Source organism: Trichoplusia ni, chromosome 6 (assembly GCF_003590095.1).
Source record: "Trichoplusia ni isolate ovarian cell line Hi5 chromosome 6, tn1, whole genome shotgun sequence".
Lineage (NCBI taxonomy): Eukaryota > Metazoa > Arthropoda > Insecta > Lepidoptera > Noctuidae > Trichoplusia > Trichoplusia ni.
Window position 1 is genome coordinate 5,636,531 of NC_039483.1, and position 24,651 is coordinate 5,661,181.

Below are 24,651 nucleotides of genomic sequence, written 5' to 3' on the forward strand. Positions count from 1 at the left end.
AAAATAAGCCATATGATCTTGGAATAAGGGTGTTTTATTTCTATGTGACAGTCTTGAGGGTGAAAGGTTATCAGATCAGCCTCGAACGTGTCCTATATCATTACGACCTACTTTGTTAATCATAACATTATTATCTTGGATGAGGCGGGTCCAAGGATTTAGGTTTGACTGACGAAAATTTTGCTTCTCGAATTGGACGTAGTTATGCAAACTAGAACCCACCCACACTTTGAGTGAAATTGAGTTATATATGTAGATATTCTGTTTATGGTGTATTACATCTTCTCAGAAAAAATCCTGGCAGATAATGCCGATATAGCAAGCCACAAAGCAAAAAAAAAGGAGCCGTTTAAGGTACCAATCCGAGTTTGAGGAACATTTTATAAGAACAAAACGGAACGCACCTTTAAAACAAAAACCTGATTTTCTCAAAACTGATATGTTGTGGGTTGGTTCTAGTTTGCATAACTACGTCCAATTATAAACGAAAAACCTCTTCATTTTCGGAAAGGGAGGCCATTGACTAAAAAACTGTAAGTACAACCATTTTGAGACCATAGACGGGATTCCAACATTTTGATAAGAGCTACATACTTTTTTATTAAGCATACTATTAAATAGTCCGTTTTATTACCTGTAGATTAAATGAGCCTGAATAAAACCTTAAGTAATTACATAACAATGAGAAATAAAAACTTCATAAATCCTACTGAATTCATGAGTGTTTGTAAAATTTAATATGAACCAATCAACTTTATCTATAAGTAGATAAATCATTTAATATTCCCTACATATCATACATAACAATGGCAAGTAGAACATTCCCTAAAGAGATGTCCTAATAGAAACGTTCGATGACGACTATACTTACCTATATATATTTACGTACATAACACATAATATATACTTCATTTACCATTGCCTCCTAAATTAAAGGTCAACTTGATGTTAAATATTCAAGGCGAGACATTGACCAATTTGATCGCGATCCGTGATCAAAATCCATGGAAGTTTATGATCGCGCATGAACATATTAAACTTCATACCTGGACCCCGATTCTGCTATTTTACAATGCCCGGTGAATGAATGGCAATCGGATTAAATTTGAAATTATTCCTATTCTTTTAAACATTTAGCCAATACAATAATTGGAAGTTAATTGTATTGACCTTGGGTGTACCGTTCCGTACTGAATTTCCAATTATTTTGCAGGAAAAACACAAAAATGCCATTTTAACCCAATTTTCATTAATTCATCGGCCATTGTAAATAGCAGAATTGGCCCAGTTTAATTGGTTTGCGAGCGGGCTTATATATTTATTTTTAAGTATTTAAACAATTGGATTAAAAACATATCACTATTCTTTATCTATACTAGGTTAGATCCACCCTGGCTAATGTATTTTTGTTTTTTATTTCAGGTACAGGATCTAACGCTCTCTTGAGGACTCCAGATGGACAACAGCATGGCTGCGGTGGATGGGGATATCTATTGGGAGATGAAGGGAGCGGTACGTAGACTTTAATTCATACTTTAAAGACTTCCGAGTTGGTAGAAAGTTGCAGCTATGTTCAGATCATAAACTAAAAGTGATCAACATTGGCTAATAAATATATAGTACTTTTTAAAGCCTTGACAAACAAACACAAATATGTAAATCAATAATTAAAAAGCTTTTCATTTTCTCCTTATTACCTTTTACATTGTTTTTAAGTTCATTTAAGTTAAAACTGAAAACACTGCTAATTTGAACTCAATATATTTTTTCTTTCCCAAAATTACTCTTATCTTTTTCATCGAGCCCACTTTCCCAATGAAAACTTTTTACACGTAAAGGATGAAACTAAAAATAACTGTCCCACTGTTGACACAATGCAATCTTTTCCTTACAAGAAGTATAGGATAAAACAAAAATAACCTCAAAATTGTCCCCACAGCATACTGGATCGCACATAAAGCAGTGAAAACAGTCTTCGATGACGTTGACGGACTTCAGCCAGCCCCCCACCCAACAGACAGAGTTTGGGAAGTGATAAGAGAACATTTTTGACGCAGACACGAGAGCAGACCTCCTGCCACACGCCTACAAACATTTCGACAAGTCTATGTTTGCTGGTAAGTGAAAGTGTGCGAGTATTGACGTAAGAAGTACTTTGAAGGTTATTGTGTAGGGTTGCCAATGTGGACGGTATTAGCAGAAATTTCTGAATACGAAATACTGGTGAAGCGCGAGTCGAAATCGTAGTGCTAAGGGTAGTTGAAGAAAAATATCACCAAGACAATGTCGCCTATCACGATGTGTATGATTTATCAATGGGGTCGTGGAAAAAAGGCATAAGGTCACATTTTAGTTTGCCACATTGATGTGTTTTTTGAGTTAGAAGCTCCAAAAGCTAAAAAACATGATAATAAAAATTATTAAAATCAATTTCCATATTGTACTTAACAAAATATACGCTGAATAGTAGGTACCTATACGTAAAACATAAGTAATTTAATAATTATTAAATTTAGGATTCATATTTTACGAAACAAATAATTGCAAACTTTAATGAAGCATAAAGCATTAGAAACAAACTGCATTATTAAGGCTGTCATGTTAATGGACAAATACATTTAAAATCTACGTAAAGTTATTATCTTTAATATTTAAATAACAGCGTATAAAGAATGTGAGATGCGGTAATCGTCTCGTCTCGTGTTTGGTGCAATTGATTATTTTCGTATCATTTTGTTATTTCTATAGCATGTAGTTTATTGTTTGTTGAATAAATTATTCTAGGTTAGTGTCTTTTGACCTTTCAAAGAGCGAATGCATTGGGCACGGTTGATAATTAAGCTTTATAATTATGTAGGTGGGAACTAGGTACTCATTAAAGTATGAAAACGGATTTTGAAAGATTTCTTACCCTAGTCTTTGCCTCTTGTATTGAGCTCAATAATTGTATTAATACAAAAAAAATATATAAGCTAATTGAAAACATCATATTAAAATTAAAAAGGTGAACACCTCGATTCTAAACCTGTATACCTACGACCGCTTTTTAAAATAAGACACCATGGTATCAATCCAAACAGCACAGAGCAGCCAAAGGCAAACTGTCTTGATTTTGAGGGTAAAACGCTTCGTAACGTAACGCGTCATGGCGCCACTTTGAAGGTTTTCTGAAGTATTAATAGCAACAAAAAATGTCCTACAAAATAATGAATGTCTGTGTCTTTCCAATACTTTTAATTAGCAATTCAATCTTAACAGATAAGAAATAACCTATAAATAAATTTCCCAACAGGTGTAACATCAAAACTATCAGCCCTAGCATACAAGGGCGATGACCTCTCCCTCCACATATTCGCGTCAGCTGGCGCCGCACTAGCTTCGCACGCGGCCGCGCTCGCGACACGGTCGAGCGCGCCGCGACTGCGGGTCGTGTGCGTCGGGTCCGTTTGGAAGAGCTGGGATATACTCAAGCCAGGGGTTCTCAAACAGCTGGCTAAGAGACGGGTAAGTGTTGGAAGATGAAGATGATTTATCTAAATAAGTAAAATGGTTTAATGATGGCTGGGAGCAGGCCCTCTTTTCTTTGTATCAGTCAGTCTGGTACTATAAATTGATATCGGAGTAAAAACAGGAGAGGTAGGCACACCTACCTCTTGATATCTCTGCATCACCCTATGGTTGACTGGTAGAGAGTGCCTCAGGCATTAAGTCCGCCATTGTACATTTAATGTATAAAAGTGTAAATAAATAAAAAGTAATAAAAAAAGGAAAAGTTATTTCTACTCGGGATCAAAGTCGCTTCACGCCGCGCATAGTGGATTTGGCGTGTTGGGCTGTACCACTTGGCTACCCCCCCAGTCAAAGTCGTCAGTTACTTAGTGAGAGTAACGATAGCTTGAGGACTTGTATAATATTGACAGCCATTTTCTTAAACGATGCTTTATTTTGTGACATTCTTGATCGTAAGATTGAGTTCAGTAGCGACGTAGCGAGAAACGATTTCAAATTGTTAAAAATTAATAAATATTTCTGGAAACAGATGCCTAAAATACTTGCCCTAAATTTGATAGTCGTAAAATTGCGCAAAGTAAACATTTTATGAGTCAATATGTTCAATCTCGCCCAAGAAATAAGTATCATTCATCAAGCATATGATCATACATTAAAAATCATATTTTAATTTGCCTGGACTTTGAAAGAAACATTTGTTCTCAAGATAATCAGATAATAAATTTCACTTCAGCTAGCTCTAATGAGGATACATCATACTTACCTTTTTGTTCTCGCCAGATGGCCAATTTATTTCTCGATATCACTAATAAACCAACATAAATTCCAGGTTACCACAGAGCTTGAATTAGTAAGACTCCGCGTATCAAGCGCAATGGGAGCCGCCTGGCTCGCAGCAAAGCACGTTGACTACGAACTACCTCGAGACGATTCCGCATTCTGCACAGTTTTCTACACTTACCACCCGGAAAACATGCTCAATGGTAACGGGGAAATTAATGGCAAAACATTCAATGGGAAACTCAATGGCAACGGAATTGCCAATGGTAATATCCACAAAATCAACAATGATTACAGCTAATGGTCAATTCTGGAATGGTAAAAATGGGTGATTGTGTCAATCCTAGTTTCACTTTTTGAATATTAGAAAACTAAAATTTCCTATGTTATATGAAAGCTTATAGTTTGTTTTTTTTTTATTCCTAGATAGTATATCGCAAAAGAGAGACCTTGGTTGATTTTTGTAGCTTTACTTAAATTGACCTACAAGCTAAGGTGTTTTGCTATTACAGAATGAAAAAAAAGCATAATTTGTAGAGCTTTCGTATAACAATTATTAAATTAATTGACTAAAGAAAAACAGTCGAAGCTGCCCATTCCCAATGCTAATTTTAAAACGTGGTTTTTGCAAAAATGCTTTTGAGTGCCAAATTATTTGCCTTTTTCTCAAATTCTTTTGACTAAAGCACTTTTATGAGCTACCATATTTGTAAAAATTACGATGTAATATGTTAGTTATTAATATTGATATACCAAATGGATTATGTTACAATATGACCATGCTTGGTAAGTTGTCATTGCGAAGTTTATCAAAATCATGCAACCATAGAAATTTGTAATAGAAACTATAGTTTGTTGTTTTTTAACAGCCTTTTTTGTCTAAATTTATGCCTGTGTTTTATGAAAAATCTATGAAATAAACATTAAATTGAAGAATAATTCAAAGTCTCGTACCTATCTGACGAAAAAACATATCATTACAGCCTAACCTAATAATACGTAGATTATGCTAGCATTTACCGGTAACAATAAATTGTATAAAATATAATGTACAGTAATTAATTCTAATTTAAATTGTATAAATGTATTAAAATAATAATCTGATTGGCATAAATGTATCTTTGACATCTTTGTTTTATTAAAAAGTTATGTATTAAAAACGTAAAATTCAAAAGACGTAATTTATATTTTAAAAGACATTGACGTATAAATTTTTGTATATTTATTAATTTACTTGAAAATGTATATAATGTATACTAGTCTATAAATTAACAAATATCTGAATATTGTGATAATTGCCACAGAAATTGATCTGATTGACGATTAAATTGGTATCCGCCATTTAATTGGTAAAATATTCTTAGATTCGTGTACACAATAAAAAGTTCGTGCATTTAAAAATATACGTAATTTCTATTTCACCATACAGAATCTATCACCAAAAGATAAAAGTCACAAGAAAAATAATTATCAGTAACATTTAAACCTGTTAGCAAAATTGTGTATAGGAATCTTTATTTGTAGTTTTTAAATTGGGCCGTATTGTGAGAATAGCCCCCTTTCGGGGCTTACCACCCCCTCTTCAAGCAATACTGCTGCTTTATAATACGGCACATAACCCCATGTAAATAGTTATAGTTCCTATTTTTACTTAGTGTAAAGACATAGATATAGGTTACTGTAAAAATAATTATTGATTTTATTTTGTATTCTTTCATGTAAAATTTTATTATATAAATATATCTACATTTTATTGGTTTTCATTGTTTTACTAGCAGTTTTCGCTTCTTCACCTGCTGATATATTACCCTCCTTTAACAAAGTCTAATAAAAGTAGACTTTGTGATAGTCTTAGGAGCTTACTATCATCTGATCCATATCAAATTACAACAAAATCGGTCCAGCCGTTTGGGCGTGAAAACTCACAATAATTGTGTCAGTTTTCTTTTAAGTTATTTTTAAATAGGAATAAAATGAAAAAAAAAATGTAGCTTGTAGAACTTGTATTGCTACAATGAGGAACAAGTCTGAGCCAAGCCCCTTTTAAAGAGCAAATTAAAATGAAAAAGCATCAAGGAACCTGTGCCTATAAAATAAATTAACTCAAAAGTGTTTTTATTTTTCTGACTTATATTTAGAACAAAAATGGTACACACCTACCAAGAAGTTTCCTTGATAACAGTTTAAAGTTCCACATAGTGAGTAAACGCTAGGCAGTATGAGGAATACCTATGCCCTCTTTCCAAAGTGTTCAATAAATTGCAAAACTCCATAAACCAGTTCAAATGTTGATTTAGTTCCCGCCCTCGGTCAAGTTGATGGTATGCAAGGTCATATGGAAAAGTAAACAAACTTGTAAGTTAACTTCGTTGGTGCTCCATTTATTGGCTATAAAAGCGATATTGTTAGCATTGTAGGTTTATTACAAGCATGCTTTGTTTTAGAGTAGGAACAAACTGCTTAAAAAGAGTTATGTTTATAAATTATGTTTGATTTGTATGAAGCTTCTTCATTATTTTTATTCAATGAGTAGATTAAAACACTAAGATACACCAAAATTCTAATTATTGTAATTGTAAATGTGCGCCTGAATTATTTTATCTTTTTATTTTTTTCTGTTTATTCGACCTCGAAAAGAGTGCAGACAAAACATTCAGTCGTTCACTCATGGTTTTATTGTGTCTGTGGCAAGTAGCAGAATGAAAATCTGTTTTTAACTAGTTGAAACAGCTGATAACAGTGCTAGCCACATCACTACGATGTCAATTCACTGATTTGGCAGAAAATGTCACCTTCGCAGTCGTATTGACAAATTCCATGAACAACTATGAATATTTCGAGATTTTCTCGTGTATTTTACATAAAACCCGCATTAAATTTAAACTACCGATGTTGTTGCCGTTTAGTGAAAGCTTCTAATAAATATAACCATAGTAATGATGCTAGTAACAGTTATAATAATGGAATTCTGGCGGTCGCGGCCGGGGTGATAGGTTATTTCAGTTTGAAAGAGAGACTGGTGGCAGCGACTGTTGATGATGGTAATAATTTAAAAGGTAGAAGAGAACAGTTTAACTTTATAGCTGATGTGGTGGCCGTGTCGGCGCCTTCAGTGGTGTATATCGAGATTAAAGACAGTCGGAGACTGGACCTGTTTTCTGGTCAACCAGTGACTTTGTCGAACGGTTCTGGGTTCATAGTGAAGGAAGACGGGTTGATATTGACGAACGCTCACGTTGTGGTCAACAAGCCTAACGCTATAGTGAATGTACGGTTGATGGTGAGTGATGTAAAGTTACTTTCTTGTTGTGTAATATTTTGAACATAACGGAGTGCTTCTACTGAGTTTCATAAGTGTGACATCAGTTTTAATTGTTGAGATAGGGGATTAGATTTTCCTGTTCTACTAATTTCTTCACATATTTTCTAATTTTAGAGACTGAGATACATTATGATACCTATTTTTATGTACCAACTTTCACAACACCTATTTATATTCTTTGAAAATGTCTGCCTATTTAAAAGTTGTATAGAAATTTAATAAAAAATGTGTAAAAACCAGTCTATAACAGCCTTTCTTGATTAGTGGAGTTTAGTTTCATCTTTTCAACAAATTGAATACTTAATACAAATCCACTTAATAATTTATGTATGTTTTCAGGATGGTTCAATTCACACAGGATTCGTAGAAGATGTAGATCTAAAATCAGACTTAGCAACCTTACGCATCCCTGTAAAGGGCTTGCCAACTATGAAACTAGGCTCTTCGGCAGATATCAAGCCCGGTGAATGGGTAAGGATAAAAAATAAAATATTATATTGCATTATGTTGATGTATAGATAATTTGAAGTATTTCAAAGTCAAATGATTTATTAAATATTGTGCCAGTCCCAGTAATTTAATTTGTCTGCTTGGACTAGTAATCTTTTTATCTTAATACTTGTCCTATAGTTCAGTTCAAACAGAAACACAGTTAGTTTAGTATTCATATTTTGATCTCATATGCTATTCAAACACTGATTTTCATCTACTATCATTAACTTTAATAATGATATATATTCTTGTTGTGTAAGTACTGTATGTAACTGCATATTGTTAAAGTTAGTTAAGTTTAAAAGGCTTTTTTATCATTGATCATAAAGTAAGATTCTAAATATATTTTCAGGTAGTTGCCATGGGCAGTCCTCTGGCTTTAAGTAACACAGTCACAGCTGGAGTAGTTAGTTCTACACAGAGAGCCAGTGAAGAGCTTGGTCTAAGAGGTGGGTATCATTCAGTTTCTAACAAATATGTGTTAATAAGTCATGTTGTATATGTCTCTATCGGGCCACCGCTGGGGACAAAGAGTTGGAAATTAATCATTGCATAAAAAAAATATTAGGACAGTTCAGAAATGCTTGTTATGTTTGGTATGTGTGATGATGTCCACACAAGCATTTGAGAGATTTTCCTTAGGGTAGCAGTTGTAAAGAGTACTTATCTTAATTGTAAAATACCACACATCAACTTTCAAAAATAAACAGCTTAACTTAAATAATATCACAGCTTAAGTCATGATATCAGATATCGGTTGATCAAAATTTTATCACATTAATATTGTTTTGTCCACATTATCTTGTAATAACAATATTACTGCACTTAAAAAAACATGATAATTGAACTTCTTTCTTTATTTTGGTCTTGGTTGCTATATAAATAATATAAATTGTTTATTGTTCCAAAATAGTTACATAACTGTAGGATGAGACAGCCGCATTAAGTTATTAACAATACTTGTGTTGGGGCAAATGTATGTATATTATACTAGCTGTTGCCCGCGACTTCGTTCCCGTGGGTAGAAGTTATAAGTTATGATTTATACCTGCCCTGTTTTTTCACATTTTCCATTGTACCTAACTTCGCTCCTATTAGTGGCAGCATGATGGTTTATAGCCTAAAGCCTTCCTCGATGAATGGTCTATTCAACACAAAAAGAATTTTTCAATTTGGACCAGTAGTTTCTGAGATTAGCGCGTTCAAACAAACAAACAAACTCTTCAGCTTTATATATTAATATAGATATAATGCTGGCAAAGAACTGAAATCCATGAGTGAGACATTTATATGCTGGTTATAGCAAAATTGCAATCACCTTTTTATATCAAATTTCAGGCAAAGACATGGTATACATTCAGACAGATGCACCTATCACATTCGGGAACAGCGGAGGGCCGTTAGTCAATTTGGATGGAGAGGCGATAGGCATCAACAGTATGAAAGTCACATCCGGTATCTCCTTTGCTATACCCATAGATTATGTCAAGGAGTTTCTAGCTAAGAGTAAGTTCTTTATTTTATTTTTAAGTACTAAAATACATATTAAAGGCTTGTTTAGACGAAGCGGTTTTTTTATATTACCGGCAATGATTACTTTTGAAACGGCACTGTATGGCTCTGCAATAGTCTGCAACTTGCATGAAAATTTCGTCTCGTCTAAACGAGCCTTAAGCATGATTCACTACACACTAGTTGTGGTTTTAAGTTAGACTTTATTGGAATGCACTGTTATGAAGTTTAATTTTATTTTTGGTTGTTGGTAATTCTTTTACTTTTTTTGTATCATAGTCTGATGAATTGCTTCTTTGATTATAAAAGTTTATTATTATTGCTATTCAATTGATAATGAATGGATTTATTTACAAATTTTCTTGACAGTTAATAATTATATTAAATTGAAGTTTTTTCATAACGTTTTTATTATTAATCATGTTTGTAGACATCTGTGAAACTTGTATTTTTTTATAATTTTATAAAAAAATGTATTTTATACCATACCAGCATTATTTTTCCTTTTTACAATTTTGATATTTTCTTAAGCACCAATTGATATGTAAACTTTTTACCACTTTTATGAATCCCCTCCACATTTTCTACGCACAATGTATTTTGATACTCCATAATAACACTTGAGGTAATTTAGAGCGGCCCACAGGGACGACGAAGTCTCCGCAAGTGTCGCGGCGGTACCTCGGCATCACGATGCTGTCGCTCACACCAAACATACTCATGGAACTGAGGATGAGGAATCCAGAGGTCAGTTGAAGGACAATAGGTGGGATGAGGTTTTATTCGAATACTTTTATTGAAAAGATAAGATGTCGTAAGGTTTTTAAGCCTTTGTTTTACGTAATTGTGTCTGTTCGGTGGTTGAAGTCACCACGCGAAAACCACTGTGTGATGTGTCGCGGGTTCGATCCTTGCGTAGAATAAGCATTTGGTATGAGTCGGATGACATTAATGTTTGTGAAAAAAATATTTGCTTGAAAAAATGAGTTTGTGCAGAACTCGTATTAAATATTATCAAAACCTTTTGAATCAATAATTTATGATTGCTTTTGTTTTTAGATGCCTTCAGACATAGAACATGGAATTTTAGTTTGGAAAGTAATCATTGGATCACCAGCTTACAAGTGAGTGACAATTCATGATTATCCGGTACATACCATTTTTAAGACTACTAATGCCAACTCAAAGCGAATGCTTTTCTCTCTACCGAGCTTCTAACGCATTTTCTGTATGGTAATGTGAAAATCTGTCTCCCCTGGCCAGCTATAGAATTTCTTTTATCAATAGGGTCCTATTGACTCTATAGTTTAGCCATAGTCGTCTAGAATGCGTCAGATACATCCAGCCGAGTTCCATTTTAGCGTAGCAAATTTTTTGGCCAACCGCCAATATTGTTAAACCTATTTCATATATGTCCACAGTGGAGGCCTACAACCGGGAGACATAGTGACAAGTATAAACACGAAACCAGTACGGACAGCTAGCGACATCTATATGTTACTTGAGAAAATCATTATGTTAATTAAGTGTCAAAAACAAATGACCATTTTAATTTTAAACATGTTATATTCCGTTTACTTTCGTAAATTTGCAAAATATCTGATGGACGATAAAACTTAATAGCTTAATGATTACGCTTTTGCGTATTTAATTTATTTTGAGTAAATAACAACAATCAAAATTAAAACCTGTTTTTGGTGGGTTTTTAGTTCAATAAATATTAAGTTTAGGTGCAAACTATAAAAATCTATTTTGAAAATAATGAAATTGAAATATTTTAAAATGTGAGTTCCAAAACCTTTATACCTCTAATATTTTTTGTTATTTATTTATTTTGTTTTATTGTGACAAAGTCATTATGTTAATTATGTAAGCCGTTTATTAAATTTGTTTATTATAAACTAACAAAACGTAGATCGAAACTATGCAGTTTATGTTTATAGAAAAATTATTCTCGCATTTGTTATGTATAGATTTGAAATATCACTAAAGTATTATTTTATTTCTTATTTATGTATTATGTGTAAATGTATTTCCTGAGCAAGATTTGATTGAAGGAGAGATGTCTTTTTTTATTAGTTTTTATAAAATAAAATACATGTTACCTACAATTAATTAATATTTTTTGTGTCAAGGCACCAATTGTACAATTCTTTGATTGTATAGGTATATCTATTTCAAAATTTACGAGAAGTGTTATAAAAAACAGAGCTATATGTGATTATATTGTAAGCCATACGAAATACGGACATTTTAAATATATATAGTATACATAGTAATGTATTATAGTTTATATAATAAAACATTGCAAGAAGGTAATAGTTTTAATCATCATCCTAGCCTTATCCCAACTATTTTGGGGTCGGTTTCCAGTCTAACCGAATTCAGCTAAGTACCAGTGTTTTATAAGGAGCGACTGCCTATCTGACCTCCTCAACCAAGTTGCCTGGGCAACACGATACCCCTTTGTGTACATGTAGACTGGTTGTCTGGCTTTCTAGCTTCTGACTACTGGTAACGTCTGTGAAAGATGTATAAATAGTAGCCGGGACTCACAATTTAACGTGTCTTCCCGATCACGGAGGAACTCGTTATGACAAAGATGGTCACCCATTTACGGACCAACCGCGTCAAGCGTAGCTTAACCTGTGATCGTTTCACTTATGCGGTTATAGTTTAGCCACGAGCTCCTCGATAATATTTTAATAGTATTACTAATTAAAATTTTCTTCCTTTACAGTTGCGGGCTGGAAATATTTATTTAAAGGAAGACAGTTTTTTTTATTTCCAAGAGAAGTACGATTTTTGTATAGTTTTATGTATATTTTATACATAGTTGTTTTTAAGACTGTTTGTATTATACGGAACACTCGAATATAGTTTTTTTCTCTATTTCAATTAACAGCTAAGCCCCTAGTCATCATAGTATTTATAGCCTAGTGCCATGAACGTTGGACTGCCGAGACAATGGTCGTAGGTTCAAATCCCGGTACGCATCAAACAGCAGTTTTGTAAGATTTCTACGGACGGCTATAACTTTGCACCAGGTTATACATTAACTACGTTACATAAAAAGAAGATTAATGTACATTGTGCGAATACCTATAAAAAAATATCTTAATATTTTTCTCGTATTCATTTTGGTCCGTAGGAACACGTATTCCTATTAATCCAAACTTAGGTAATCCCATTTATTGCGAAAAAACAATTGGACGACTGATTGAAATGATTTTTTATTGTAAATTGAATTGCAATCAATTTTCTAAGAATAATGTTTGAGTGAAGTCGTTAGTTCATAAAATAATTTAAATATGATTTTGTTTTTTATATCTATTTTGGTAAGTACATTTGCGATATGGTTTTTACGACTTGAGCGGAAAATGTTATTTTTTTTAAATTAATTAATTAATTTTGCTAAATTTTTTGTTCATATTTTATTATTTTCATAACCCGTTTATTTTCTATTGTAAACCTTTTTTCAGATACCTCTTTTATCGGCAGCACCTTACGATGGCCCTAGTTATCGTTCTAGTGAGTGTGTTTTTATAAGTTTTAATGTTATTTTTAATAGTATGATTAAAGTAAATGGACTTTATTGATATTACAAATAGCAGCCATTTTTTTGTAGTTATTTTTTATTTTAATGAACTTATTTTTAGGTTGTTATATAGTTATTCATATTTAAATAATTAAAGATTTTATTTAATTAGGCGTGATGGAAGGTGACAAACCAATATTAAGGATGGCGGAAGAACCCCCAGAAGACCCTACTACAGTTTCAGGTAAAATGTAAAATTTGATTTTTATAACATAAAAAAAGGAAAGAACTACAAAATTTGTAAAAACAACGCTAATTGTATAAAACAAAGTAGTAAAAGCAAAAAGCAATCTGTTTCCGCCCGGGATCGAACCGGGGGCCTTGTGCGTGTGAAGCACACGTGATAACCGCTACACTACGGAAACTTGAAAGCAAGCAGCAAAATAGTCGGTTATATCCGCCTGCCTACAAGCATCGATTACGTCACAGCACCGCTGTACGATGATTAGATTTATTATTATTCACTGCTTGACATTCTACGGTGTAAAGCTGGTTCGATCATTACATAAGACAAGTTTACTTGCACTTATCGACTTGATAGTACATATTGTTCAGAATTTTGATCCCTCGGGATTTGTAGTCAGTCCGTCCTGAGACGTAACTTTTGACGGTTAGTAAAGTTGACACAAAAAAGTGTAGTAAATATCATTTATTCACAAGTATCATCATTTATCATCATATCACAAGTAAATATCATTTACTGTGAGAATATGGATAAAAATGGCGGCGACTTCAAATAAAAACTAATAAGAAAAACTTGATGGATATGACACGATAAATCAACAAAATCGGTTCATACAGTCCGAAGTTATGAAGTTAAAACATAAAGAATAAACAGACGTATTGAGATCTTCCCTCCATTTTAAAGTCCGTTGATAAGCAGAAATTTTTATTTTGTCATCCCACTGTGGGTTTACAGATTTACCTCAAGGACGTCCAATTTTCTCTTATGATAAACATTGTACATGGCAAACATTTCTCTCTAATTTTATTTTTCTTAATCAGAAAGTACTATAAAACCAGCCAAAGCAAGATCATCAGCGGATTCTTATGAGAAAATGTTAAAGGACATGAGTCTTCTCATCGACTGGCTGGTGGAAGACTTTGGATATGACGTGGTACCAGAAGTGCATAGACGAACCGGTAAGTCAATGGAGTTTTGGATCAAATGTGCAATGTGGAATGCACCTTATTGGGAGGAAGTTAGAGCTGAAATTGTGTTAGCGCTAATGATTGAACAAAAACCTGAGGATAATGGTGGTGATGGTATAGTATAAATATTTTCATTGAGTCGTGTAATTGAGATTCTGGTATATATTCTCAACTAGCTATTCGCCAGCGGCTTCGCCCGCGTCGAGGTCGGTTATATCGCGTTTCCAAGAGAACTCTTCAAAAGTCCGGGATAAAAAACTATCCTTTGTTCTTTCTCAAGGTCAACTCTACCTCTGTACCAAATTTCATTAAAATCGGTTCAGTGGTTTAGACGTGAAAGCGTTACAGACAGACAGACAGAGTTACTTTCGCATTCATAATATTAGTAAGGATAACTTGATGATATAGTTTTTAAACGATATAGCGAAATGCTTTCTGGTACGGCAATTTGAGTCTCTTGGTTTTTGGTTAAGGTCACTGTCGAAGGTGTGATTTCCAAGCCAGATATTATTGTGATGAGCACGATAAATTGTTCTATCTCAGTGTAGTTAATCTTTTATTTTTATCACCTTGTCTCCGATATCATAAACGTTGCTCAGTTTTAAACTAGATGGCGATGTATGAAAGTTGTGAACTATTCTATTATTAATGAATCTTCTGCTTAGTTGACGATAACACCTTGGTTGCAGACACGAAGAAGAAGATAGAGAAGAAAGCCTTGAGAACTTCTAATACTAGTAGGTATTTTGATGAAGTCCTTATTATAAGCCCTTTCAAAATTAACCTCATTTGCCTAGGGTTACCCCCATAGTACCATGAAGATTCCCGCGCTTAACTTAAAAAAAAATGTAAACCATTTTAAGCCTGCGTAAGTCGGTTACTGCTGCCTGTCTCAACTACCGGAATATCTAAACTGGTTTGATGTGTTTGCGAGACATGATGGTAAAATGTCACGCGTCCCTAGCCAGAAAGGGTTTGCAGTCAAAGATTCTATTTTGTGTAATAAATAATAAAATAGGATTTATATTTATTTGGAAGAGGACTAGATATGTCTGTCAAATTTATCAGAACCTCGATTGGTAAAGTCACGTCACTTAGTCAGGGGTCTACTTATAGTTTGTGATGAAAATGCTATGCAATGCCGGGCACTAACTAAATGTGTGAGACATTGCAAGGCGGTTCAGGTTTAGTCAGTAAGAGTCTCGCACGACCCACTTCCTCCCCCCATGGGGTGGGCGTCCATTAGGATTCCTCGCATAACCAAAAACTTACTTTAAGTTAGTAAAATTTCATCTACTTGGTGATGCATATAATGTCCAGATTAGCTTCGGCAACGACCAACTGCGTTGGACGTATTATAGTGCACAAGCGTGTAGGGTTCATATGTGGGGGAGGGGGTACATAGGTGGTGCTTGTTGAATTACTATGCATTGCCGCGCACCGACTAAATGCGGGAGACATTGTAAGGCGGTTGAGGTTTAGTCAGTACGACTGACACTATCCGTTTCCTTCGCCGAGGCGGTGGGTGTCCATCAGGATTTCCCTGCCTAACGATAAAAAGGGTTGTAATTAAAGTTAGTAAAATATCCTCTACTGGGTGTTTGGTTTTGGACGTATTATAGTGTACAAGCTCTTGGAGTAGATATACATGCGGGGGTAGATAGGTGCACTATCTGTCCCCTTGCTCGAATGGGGAAGGGGATAACGAAACATTATAATTATTTACAGATTTTCCTTTTTTAGAGAAACGCCTGAAGAAAGGATCTGAGAAACGTATGTTATTATATATTTTTATTTGCCTATAGATTTTTTCTAAATATTTTTTAAATCAAAGTTTTTGTAAACAATTTGCCACAAAACCAGTTTTGTGGTTTGACTGCCTGTGCTAAGATTAAAAAATGTTTATTGTAATGAGTATCGATCAAAAATATAGGGCCGAGAATAAAATAACCCTAACAAACTAATTAACTGTCATTAGAAAAGAAGGTACTTAATTACAGCTTAAAGTTAAAAATGTTACCCGAAAAAATTACCTGTCAATCAAAATGGTTTAAGAACAATTTCGGAGGTTACAAAAGATGCAATAAAAGAAAAACAATAATGCATCTGAAAACAGCGACAACAGAAAAAAATCGTATCGTCTTTCTTAGACAAAATAAAAAAAAGTATTTTACTTGATTTGTTTCCGTAGAGTTCTTATAATTTTCTAGACAATTTTGTCTAGGTCTCGTTTTGTTACAAGTAGTAGTAGTACAACATAGATTAAAATAAAAACCTGAAAACTAATACAATACTGACCTGTCTCGGATGAGCACTCGCTTATTTATCAACCATAAAACCCTGTTGATGTTTAAGTTACGTCCAACAGATTAGCGTGCTTTCCGAAGCACGGAGAGGATCTAGGTATATACCTAATTGATGTTCAGCCATTAACGGCTTAATTAACGACCAAAATAGTTCATTGAAAAGTTGAGTTTTTCTTTGCACGTAATATTTTAAAGAGATTTTCTTTTATGATGCCAAATAGTCAATTTTCAATACATAGGTAGTCATATTCGGAACTTTGCTTCAGCATATCAAAATAAGTAACTGAGCACTTAATAGAATTTGGACCACAGTATCCACATTGCTTAACTAACTATGCTTTTTGTGGATACATGTTAAGGTCATTTAGTTTCGAAAATTACCATTGTTTTTGTTTAAGAAAGATTTTTACTAAAAATATGACCACGCATTTACGAAACACCCTATGCCTACACACTAACGTCAATATTTCTATTAATATTTTATTGTTTTTAGATAAACGGGTCCATAGCCTACGGACAAAACCCGAAAATGATAAGAGTACGTTATAATTAATATAATTAACAGGCTTCGAAAAAGGAGGGTATCATTTCGACCTGTGTAAGCCGAATACTGAAACGTCCCTCAATTTTAAGTTGCAGTTAAGTGTTAAAACCAAAATTGTCACTTCTAAGTTTTATAGCGATAAAATAACAATAAAGAACTTTAAAATTATGTTGCGTTTCATTATTCGGTGTACAAATCAGTCTCTTTTCAGCTATCGTTTTGTATGTCAGTGTATGTTTGTTTTGTACTTGTAGCACCTAATAAAATTTTAACATGTTTTCCTAATTTATCAACTAAAGAAACAATCCTGAAAATTCACGTTTTATTGTTATCGGTGGCAACTGTAAAAGTATGTATGATGTAATTCTCAGTGTATTTTTCAAATTCATTTTATGAATTTTTGATTAAAGAAGTTCTATTCCTGCAAAAGGAATACATAATATTTAATGTCGATAATGAATTCCAACGACTAACCTACGATTATATTTGCGAATAAGAGACTTTTTCTACGAAAGCCACGTTTCTAAAGGTTTTAGACTTGAAAAGCAATGACATATTTTTAATACCGTTTTAGTTGTCATGAAAAAGGATATTAAAAATAACAAACAACTTTCTCCATAAAAACAAAAGAAAACTCTATAAATACTTATATCAAATTACATTTTATCATCAACATAGTTGCTTATTTTGTTTTTTAAGAATCCTCCATCCTCCGTGATCGAGTGGCGTACGTACCGGTTTTAAGGTGTCGCTAGCTCTGAGGTCCCGGGTTCGATCCTGGGTCGGGTCAATGAAAAATTCACATTTCTACATTGTCTCGGGTCTGGGTATCTGTGGTACCTTCGTTATATCTGAATTTCATAACACAAGAGCTTTAGCAACTTACTTTGGGTTCAGAACAATGTATGTGATGTTGTCCGCATTTATTTATTATTATTATTTATTTATACATTGCACATAAAAACGGTATTCAAAATATGCCAAAGTACATACGAACCCCTGTACTTATGAAGGTATTTCGTAGGAATGTCACAAGATCCAACTTGGATGTCAGACCTCAAGGCGTTTATCAAGGATCTCGTCTCTCGGTTTGGGCAAGAAGACTTAGATCGATATACCAAACCTGTGATGGCCGGTAAGTGTTTTTAATAACATTTCTATTTTCGATTTTTAATATACTTTGCATAAAAGGACATGGTTCCCAAGCTGTCCTTTATTTTTTTATTTAGGTATGTCTCCCGATACCTCGAAAATGACGTTTGAGGACGGATCGATTCATTTTCGTTGCGATTCTATAGACATCAAGTCAGGATCTGAGACCATCCTAGGGAACTCGAGGGAGCTATTTCAAAATAAGATGGCACTTGTCAAATATAAAGGAAATAAAAAAAATCCATGGCTGGATAGATGAGAGGGGTGGCCTATTCTGAATTTTCGCAAACCGATAGTTTCGATTTTAAAAAAACTTCAATTGCTGTAGGTATATGTATAATTTCGTCCAAAAATTTATATAAATACGTTCTTTACAGCGCTAGAGAAGAAACACAACATACGGGTGACAGATATAGACGGTAATATTATAGTTTTAATTGTTTCTTGTATTACTGTAATGTGTAGACTATCACTCATCCAATATTTCTCCGGTAGGGAATGTGGAAACGTCGTTAAATATTCCAGGAACTTCGCTATGGAATCTAAGTATAGCTCCATATATATATTATTTATATTAGACTGCCTTTTACCTACATCTTCACCCGTGTTGATCTCGGTTGATGCGGCAAAAATGTTTTTTAGTTCTTAGGCTTTGGGATGAATGAAGATAAAGTTTTATCAAAATTGGTTATGTGGTTTAGCGTAGCACAGAAAACCGTGCTAATATATACAGGGATTAGATAAATCTACAATATTTAACACACCAGTGCGGTGATTAATGGTTGTTCCTCCACCATATTAAATGTGGCAAAGGGGCGTATATAGGCTGTAGTTTTTGTAACTTTTAATCAGTCATGCGCTTAGAATAATCTCAGAAATTTTTATATTTAATTCATCTTGATCTAAGGCAGTCGAAGATAGACATGAAAGTCATGTTAGGTTTTCTTGAGTATTTTATAATTGCTGAAGTATGCCTGAGTAGTATAGCAAGAGGCTTAAATTGTGTGCTTACAAAAAAACAAACGGCATAAAAATACTTCAAGTATTTAGATCTTAAAGGTATCCTTTAAACTTATGGTTACCATGTTGGATCAATCTAGCCTGGGATCTAGATCAGTAGTTGATATATGCAAAATATATTACAAAAGGACGAATTCCATACTATAGACATAACAGCACATTTAGGTAGGTACGTGTTAGAGTAACGAAAAACTAACAAACCCTTGTTTTTTCAGTTGATCAATACGGTAAGATATGATTTCTAATAAATATTTTCTCCACAATTTCGGGTACCCACACGCTCCATTAGCAGTTTAATGACGCATTGAGTTTATATAAAACTCTTCCCATATGCGTTATTACGCTTTTATCGTATCAAAAAATATAAACGTCTAATCGATAGTCAAGTTGGTCATTTAGTTTATTTTTTATCGTGGTAAGACCGACGTCACTGACAAACGAAAAATTCTGGAGGTCGAAGTTGCTTGGGGGAAGACGATATTCCCACCGCCTTTTTAATAGGTATAAGGAAGCTATGCATGATAAAGAACAGTGGGCCTAACACCACGCCTGATAGTCATGTTAATGTGGTTGTGAAAGCGTGACAGCGCATTATACGGTTTGAGCGACGTCTTGCTTCAAAGATGTTTGGCTTCATTAAATAAATTTTATCTTTGTGTCGTGGGAGATTTCACTAATATTTAAGTTACATGGACTTAGACACCCTGCACGATTTACAGGTGGAGGTAGATCCTTCGTTCTGTAGGAAGCTTTTGGTAATTCAAAGATTACGCCCTTTAGAAATATGTCATAATGTTGAATACGTAGCTGAATGGTCGAGGTCACCACACCAAATCCACTGATCGCGACGTGTCGGGGTTCGATCCCCGCGTAGCCAAGCATTTGTGAGATCCACAAATGCTTGTCCTGAGTTTGGGTGTTTTTGAGCATGTGAATTGAATATTTGTGAAATCCTCCGCGGATTCCTTCTTAATGGGAAGTCGTGTTTGAAGATAAAAAAAACAATTTAATTATACTAGAATCAAACCTTAAAATCGTAATCCTATCCTTTAGCTGGGTTGGCAGTAAACATAACCATGGTTCCGTAAGTAAATTGTAATCTAACCCTTGGTTTCTAGAAGGTCGATCAACAAATTTAATCAATTCATTAAAACTGATCAGAATACCACAAAAGATTAACAAACAATCACTGCACTTATTGATTGACATTCAAGAAATTTGGGGTAAGACAAATACGTATGTAATAAAAAGTGTAAAAAAATACATTATCTGTGAAATGTTCAAGCCTCCATTATGGTTCATGAGATACAGCCTTGCGATAGACAGATGTAGGTACAAAAGAGGGAATTTGCTTTACGTTTTTTGGTGTGGAATGGAAGCTTTAAAATAAGGAGGATTTTTAATTTGATTTCAAGAACAAGGGGTATTGGAGAACTTTTAAGGCAGTTATTCAAGTGAAATTATTTGGAAAATCATTGAAGTGGATTTCTAGAGATTCTGGTGCCTGCCTCACAATAATATTGAAAAGACTTTATTAAATGAGTTTGTTTTTGTATATCCTTAATCTGTATGAAGACGTCTTTTTAAAGTCCTTCGTCGTTTAGTTTAATGTATAATGTTGGATCCTAATTTTCTTACGCGTTTTCTACTGAAGTTAGCCATTGTGAAAAGGATGTCATGTAATATGTGTAACGTTTTTTTAGAATGCATCATTCTAAAATGTGTTCTATTATAAAGGCAATAAGTATTATTTTCGTATTTGTTGCAGGTGAAATCCACATCGATTATGTCGACAATGTGAAACAGAATGCAGGTACACCAATAAAAATATTCACGAACGACGGAAAATCTGTCGATTTCGCTTTTCAAGTATCTCCGGTCGGTTGAACGTTATTGCATTTGTTTCAGATGTAAAAACGCCACAGTATTAGACACCAAACAAAAAAACAAAGACGCAACAAATAAATCATTCAAAAACTTATGAGAATCATTTTATTAGCACTGTATATAAGTATTGATACTGCCTTAAAACACGCCTTCAAGATCTCCTCATTGGCCTAGCCTTTTCCCAACTATGTTGGGGTCGGCTTCCAGTCTAACCGGTATCAGCTGAGTACCAGGTTTTTATAAGGAGCGACTGCGTATCTGACCTCCTCAACCCAGTTACCTGGGCAACACGATACCCCTTGGTTAGACTGGTTGTCAGACTTTTCAAGCTTCTGACTACCTGTAACAACTGTCAAAGATGTAGGAATAACAGCCGGGACCCACAATTTAACGTGCCTTCCGAAACACGGAGGAACTCGTTATGACAAAGAACTTCTGAAGGAGAAACCATCGTCATAATCAGAAAAGACATTCTTCATTCAAAAAATCCTCTTAAATCTGGCAACACAGTTTAATCAAAATCCGACGAAGCTGTAAAAGCAATTTTCTTCGTCGTGCTAGCAACATGTACAATTTCATTTTGTGTGTTTGCACTGCCATTTCTGTGCGGATAGCCGTTCATCGAATTAAGTAAATAGAGGAAATAGGGCGGGGATAAAATCGATTCTTTAGGTTTAGTTTGAAGAAGAATCGAATTTGCAGTGAATCGAATGAAGAATGTGATAGCAAAAGGTGTCAGCGTTTACATAAGTTTTTGTACTTGGAGGTTTATGATTGCGAATGGTAATCTAAAATAAGATGAAGGTAGTACTTGTCTATCTGATTTCGTGGAATAGTCACTGTGCTATCTCTTGCTAAATAATAAGTGTGAGGTTTGAACTAAACAAAATTTACGATAAATTAAGAAAAAACTAGAAAGTGGCCTTTTTGTTAGTTAACGTTGAGTGTTAGATAACGCCTTGCGGCATTAAGTCAGCCTTATTTACTACAATTGTACATAAAAGTAGTACATAAATAAAGAGGAAATTGTTTAAAGGTTCATAACTTATACATTTGTTTTTCAAAATTGGAAGGGCAAAGCATATTATTCTATCCCAAAACCTAAAACTTGCAGTTCAAATCGATAAGAACCGAATGACAATCGATTATCGATATCGATAAAATAAACACTAAAGTAGTCGATAAAAGATTTTAACGTTAATCTACTGTGTAATCCGACAGTCATCTATTTAGCATTTTTATGTTCTTAAATCGAGGAATGCATTTTCTTTAATGGTACGTAGATAAGTGCAGTGAACTAACTATAGTATTAAGCATTAAATATACGGCTATTGGAAAAGAGATTATCATTTAAAGTTTTATTTTTTTATCACTAGCCATCATTCTCTTTATGTGGAGTATTTTTTCTGATTAGCCTTTTCCTTAGCTATAAAAGCGGTCCATATTTACCGGTTTTAGCTGCCTGACGTATTCACATAGAGCGAGACAACGCACTGCACTTCACATAGCGCTCTCTTTCGCAACGGTAATTGTCATAGGCTAGAAGGATGTGTTCCTTTGCAGTAGGTTACGGGTTTAAAAATACCCGTTCAAGTGTAAGTCGGACTGGCCGCAAACAACTGACCGGGACGACTGTCGCTTATTTCCGTGGTAGTAGGTAGAACATCATCAGTGAAAATTTCAACGATGTAGCCACCACGATTCATGACATACAGGTTGGTGACGGACGTATAGACGGACAAACCGATGGACATCGAAGGCTCATGAAAGATTTCTGATTTTACCCTTTGAATCTGGGTACTGTCCCATTGACTTTTGATTTTCTCATTAATTTTGAACCATAAAATGGGAAACATTGTCACAAATTACAAACATTGTCACCAACAATGATCTCGTGATGTTTTATAGCGCAGTAAAGTAAGTATTCAAATTAAAGTGCACTAACTGTAATATTTATGACGGGCAATAACTATTAACGGCAGTGTACACTGTTGTGTGCGGCGACTGACAATGCAGTATACTCCGTGGATAATTACACTGCCGTGCAGAATAAGTGGTTACTATTTGACTAAATACGGTGGTAATAAGTGAAATATTGACGTCTTGTTTTAAGGCACACTGCCGTGCAAAAGAAAGTACTATTTTTGCAATTCAGTAACAAGTATCTAAGGCCTATATTCATTTATCTTTGGAAACGTAATTTTCTATTAAGATGATATTGTAAATTAAAATAACCAAACCGCTAGCCCCTTTTAGACCAATTTGGTGTCAAGGTAGCACTTTTTATAAACACATACTTTTGTCCGACTTCGTGGCAGCAGAGTAATGTTATTGCCAGTCACTTTAAACGTCAACAGAGCATAATTAGATTCTAAATAAGTGCCTGTGTCTTAAAGGTCATCAGTTTAACAAAAATAAGCTTTAAACTTCAACAAGAAAAACGATTTACCGACTCTCTTAATATCAATTCCGTATTTTACTCACGAATCTGACATTAACCTAAATAGTATCTAAATATATTTTCATTTCTCCATTATCTTCAGGATAAAAGACTCCTAAAGCTCCCAATTTTATCTTTGTACTCATTAAGAAATAAAATACTAAATCCAGTGAAGGGAACAAATGATAAATGATTTCAATTGTATTAACGTAGGTACATTACTGATCGTTTTAAGAAAGATATTATGTTAAAAAAGGCGATCCGATATTATGAAAGATGTTGAATTATATCATTATGAGAGAGGAGCTCGTGGCTAAGCTATAACCGCATAAGTGATTCGATCACAGGTTAAGCTATGATAGACGCGGTTGGTCCGTAGATGGGTGACCATCTTTGTCATAACGAGTTCCTCCGTGTTTCGGAAGGCACGTTCCCGGCTGTTATTCCTACATCTTTGACAGTCGTTACAGGTAGTCAGAAGCTTGAAAAAGTCTGACAGCCAGTCTAACCAAGGGGTATCGTGTTGCCCAGGTAACTGGGTTGAGGAGGTCAGATAGGCAGTCGCTCCTTGTAAAACACTGGTACTTAGCTGAAACCGGTTGGACTGGTAGCCGACCCCAACATAGTTGGGAAAAGGCTAGGCCAATGATGAAATGTTGAATTATATCATTATTATTGAATACGCAAAAGTACTACTTAGCAGATACGGATAATTTTGAACTGACAAAAATAATAAATAAGAGAAGATTAGAACAATTTATAGTGGACAAATTTAGAATTTGTCCACTATACTCTTGGTCTGTGACCTCGATAGCTAATTTAGTGAGGTGACTGGTGTGTCTATCCATGAGTCGTAGGCTTGAGTCCTGTCTGAGGTATACAATTTTGATACAAAGCAGCTTGGAGTAGTTAACCCTATCATTTTAATGAATTCCG

At 34.3% G+C, this 24,651-nt stretch overlaps 2 protein-coding genes and 1 non-coding gene across 6 annotated transcripts in view; 2 read left to right on the forward strand and 1 right to left on the reverse strand.

Annotated features, from left to right (window-relative positions):
- The window catches only part of LOC113495117 (serine protease HTRA2, mitochondrial-like), a 13,378-nt gene extending 2,043 nt beyond the window's left edge, over nucleotides 1-11,335 (forward strand). The window contains 12 exon segments of the mRNA XM_026873714.1: nucleotides 1,380-1,512; nucleotides 1,940-2,046; nucleotides 2,048-2,117; nucleotides 3,293-3,504; nucleotides 4,340-4,578; nucleotides 7,258-7,570; nucleotides 7,952-8,083; nucleotides 8,457-8,553; nucleotides 9,443-9,610; nucleotides 10,263-10,363; nucleotides 10,676-10,740; nucleotides 11,038-11,335. Coding sequence (XP_026729515.1) covers nucleotides 1,380-1,512; nucleotides 1,940-2,046; nucleotides 2,048-2,117; nucleotides 3,293-3,504; nucleotides 4,340-4,578; nucleotides 7,258-7,570; nucleotides 7,952-8,083; nucleotides 8,457-8,553; nucleotides 9,443-9,610; nucleotides 10,263-10,363; nucleotides 10,676-10,740; nucleotides 11,038-11,236 — 1,836 coding nt within the window. The 3' untranslated portion in view covers nucleotides 11,237-11,335.
- Nucleotides 11,336-13,099: 1,764 nt separating this feature from the next.
- Nucleotides 13,100-21,485, forward strand: LOC113495379. Of its 4 annotated transcripts, XM_026874073.1 has the most exons (9): nucleotides 13,100-13,398; nucleotides 14,220-14,357; nucleotides 15,056-15,103; nucleotides 16,095-16,139; nucleotides 17,166-17,210; nucleotides 18,241-18,351; nucleotides 18,746-18,787; nucleotides 21,157-21,201; nucleotides 21,297-21,485. In XM_026874073.1, the coding sequence occupies exons 1-9, from the start codon at nucleotides 13,332-13,334 to the stop codon at nucleotides 21,317-21,319; spliced, it is 564 nt and encodes a 187-aa protein (XP_026729874.1). In that variant the 5' UTR covers nucleotides 13,100-13,331; the 3' UTR covers nucleotides 21,320-21,485. The 4 variants fall into 4 exon arrangements, with proteins under 4 accessions (XP_026729874.1, XP_026729872.1, XP_026729871.1 ...); XM_026874071.1 differs by having other exon boundaries at nucleotides 21,157-21,485; XM_026874070.1 differs by lacking the exons at nucleotides 21,157-21,201; nucleotides 21,297-21,485 and having other exon boundaries at nucleotides 18,746-19,438.
- Nucleotides 13,507-13,579, reverse strand: Trnav-cac. Its single transcript has one exon. It is a non-coding gene; the product is annotated as a tRNA-Val (tRNA).
- Nucleotides 21,486-24,651: the final 3,166 nt, after the last annotated feature.

Bases quoted from the DNA above. Each gene is read 5' to 3' on its own strand.
- LOC113495379 (XM_026874070.1), top strand. From the start codon at position 13,332: ATGGAAGGTGACAAACCAATATTAAGGATGGCGGAAGAACCCCCAGAA. The intron at 16,140-17,165 runs GTATGTTATTAT...TATTGTTTTTAG, and splicing joins GAAGAAAGGATCTGAGAAAC to ATAAACGGGTCCATAGCCTA. The intron at 18,352-18,745 runs GTAAGTGTTTTT...CGTTCTTTACAG, and splicing joins TACCAAACCTGTGATGGCCG to CGCTAGAGAAGAAACACAAC.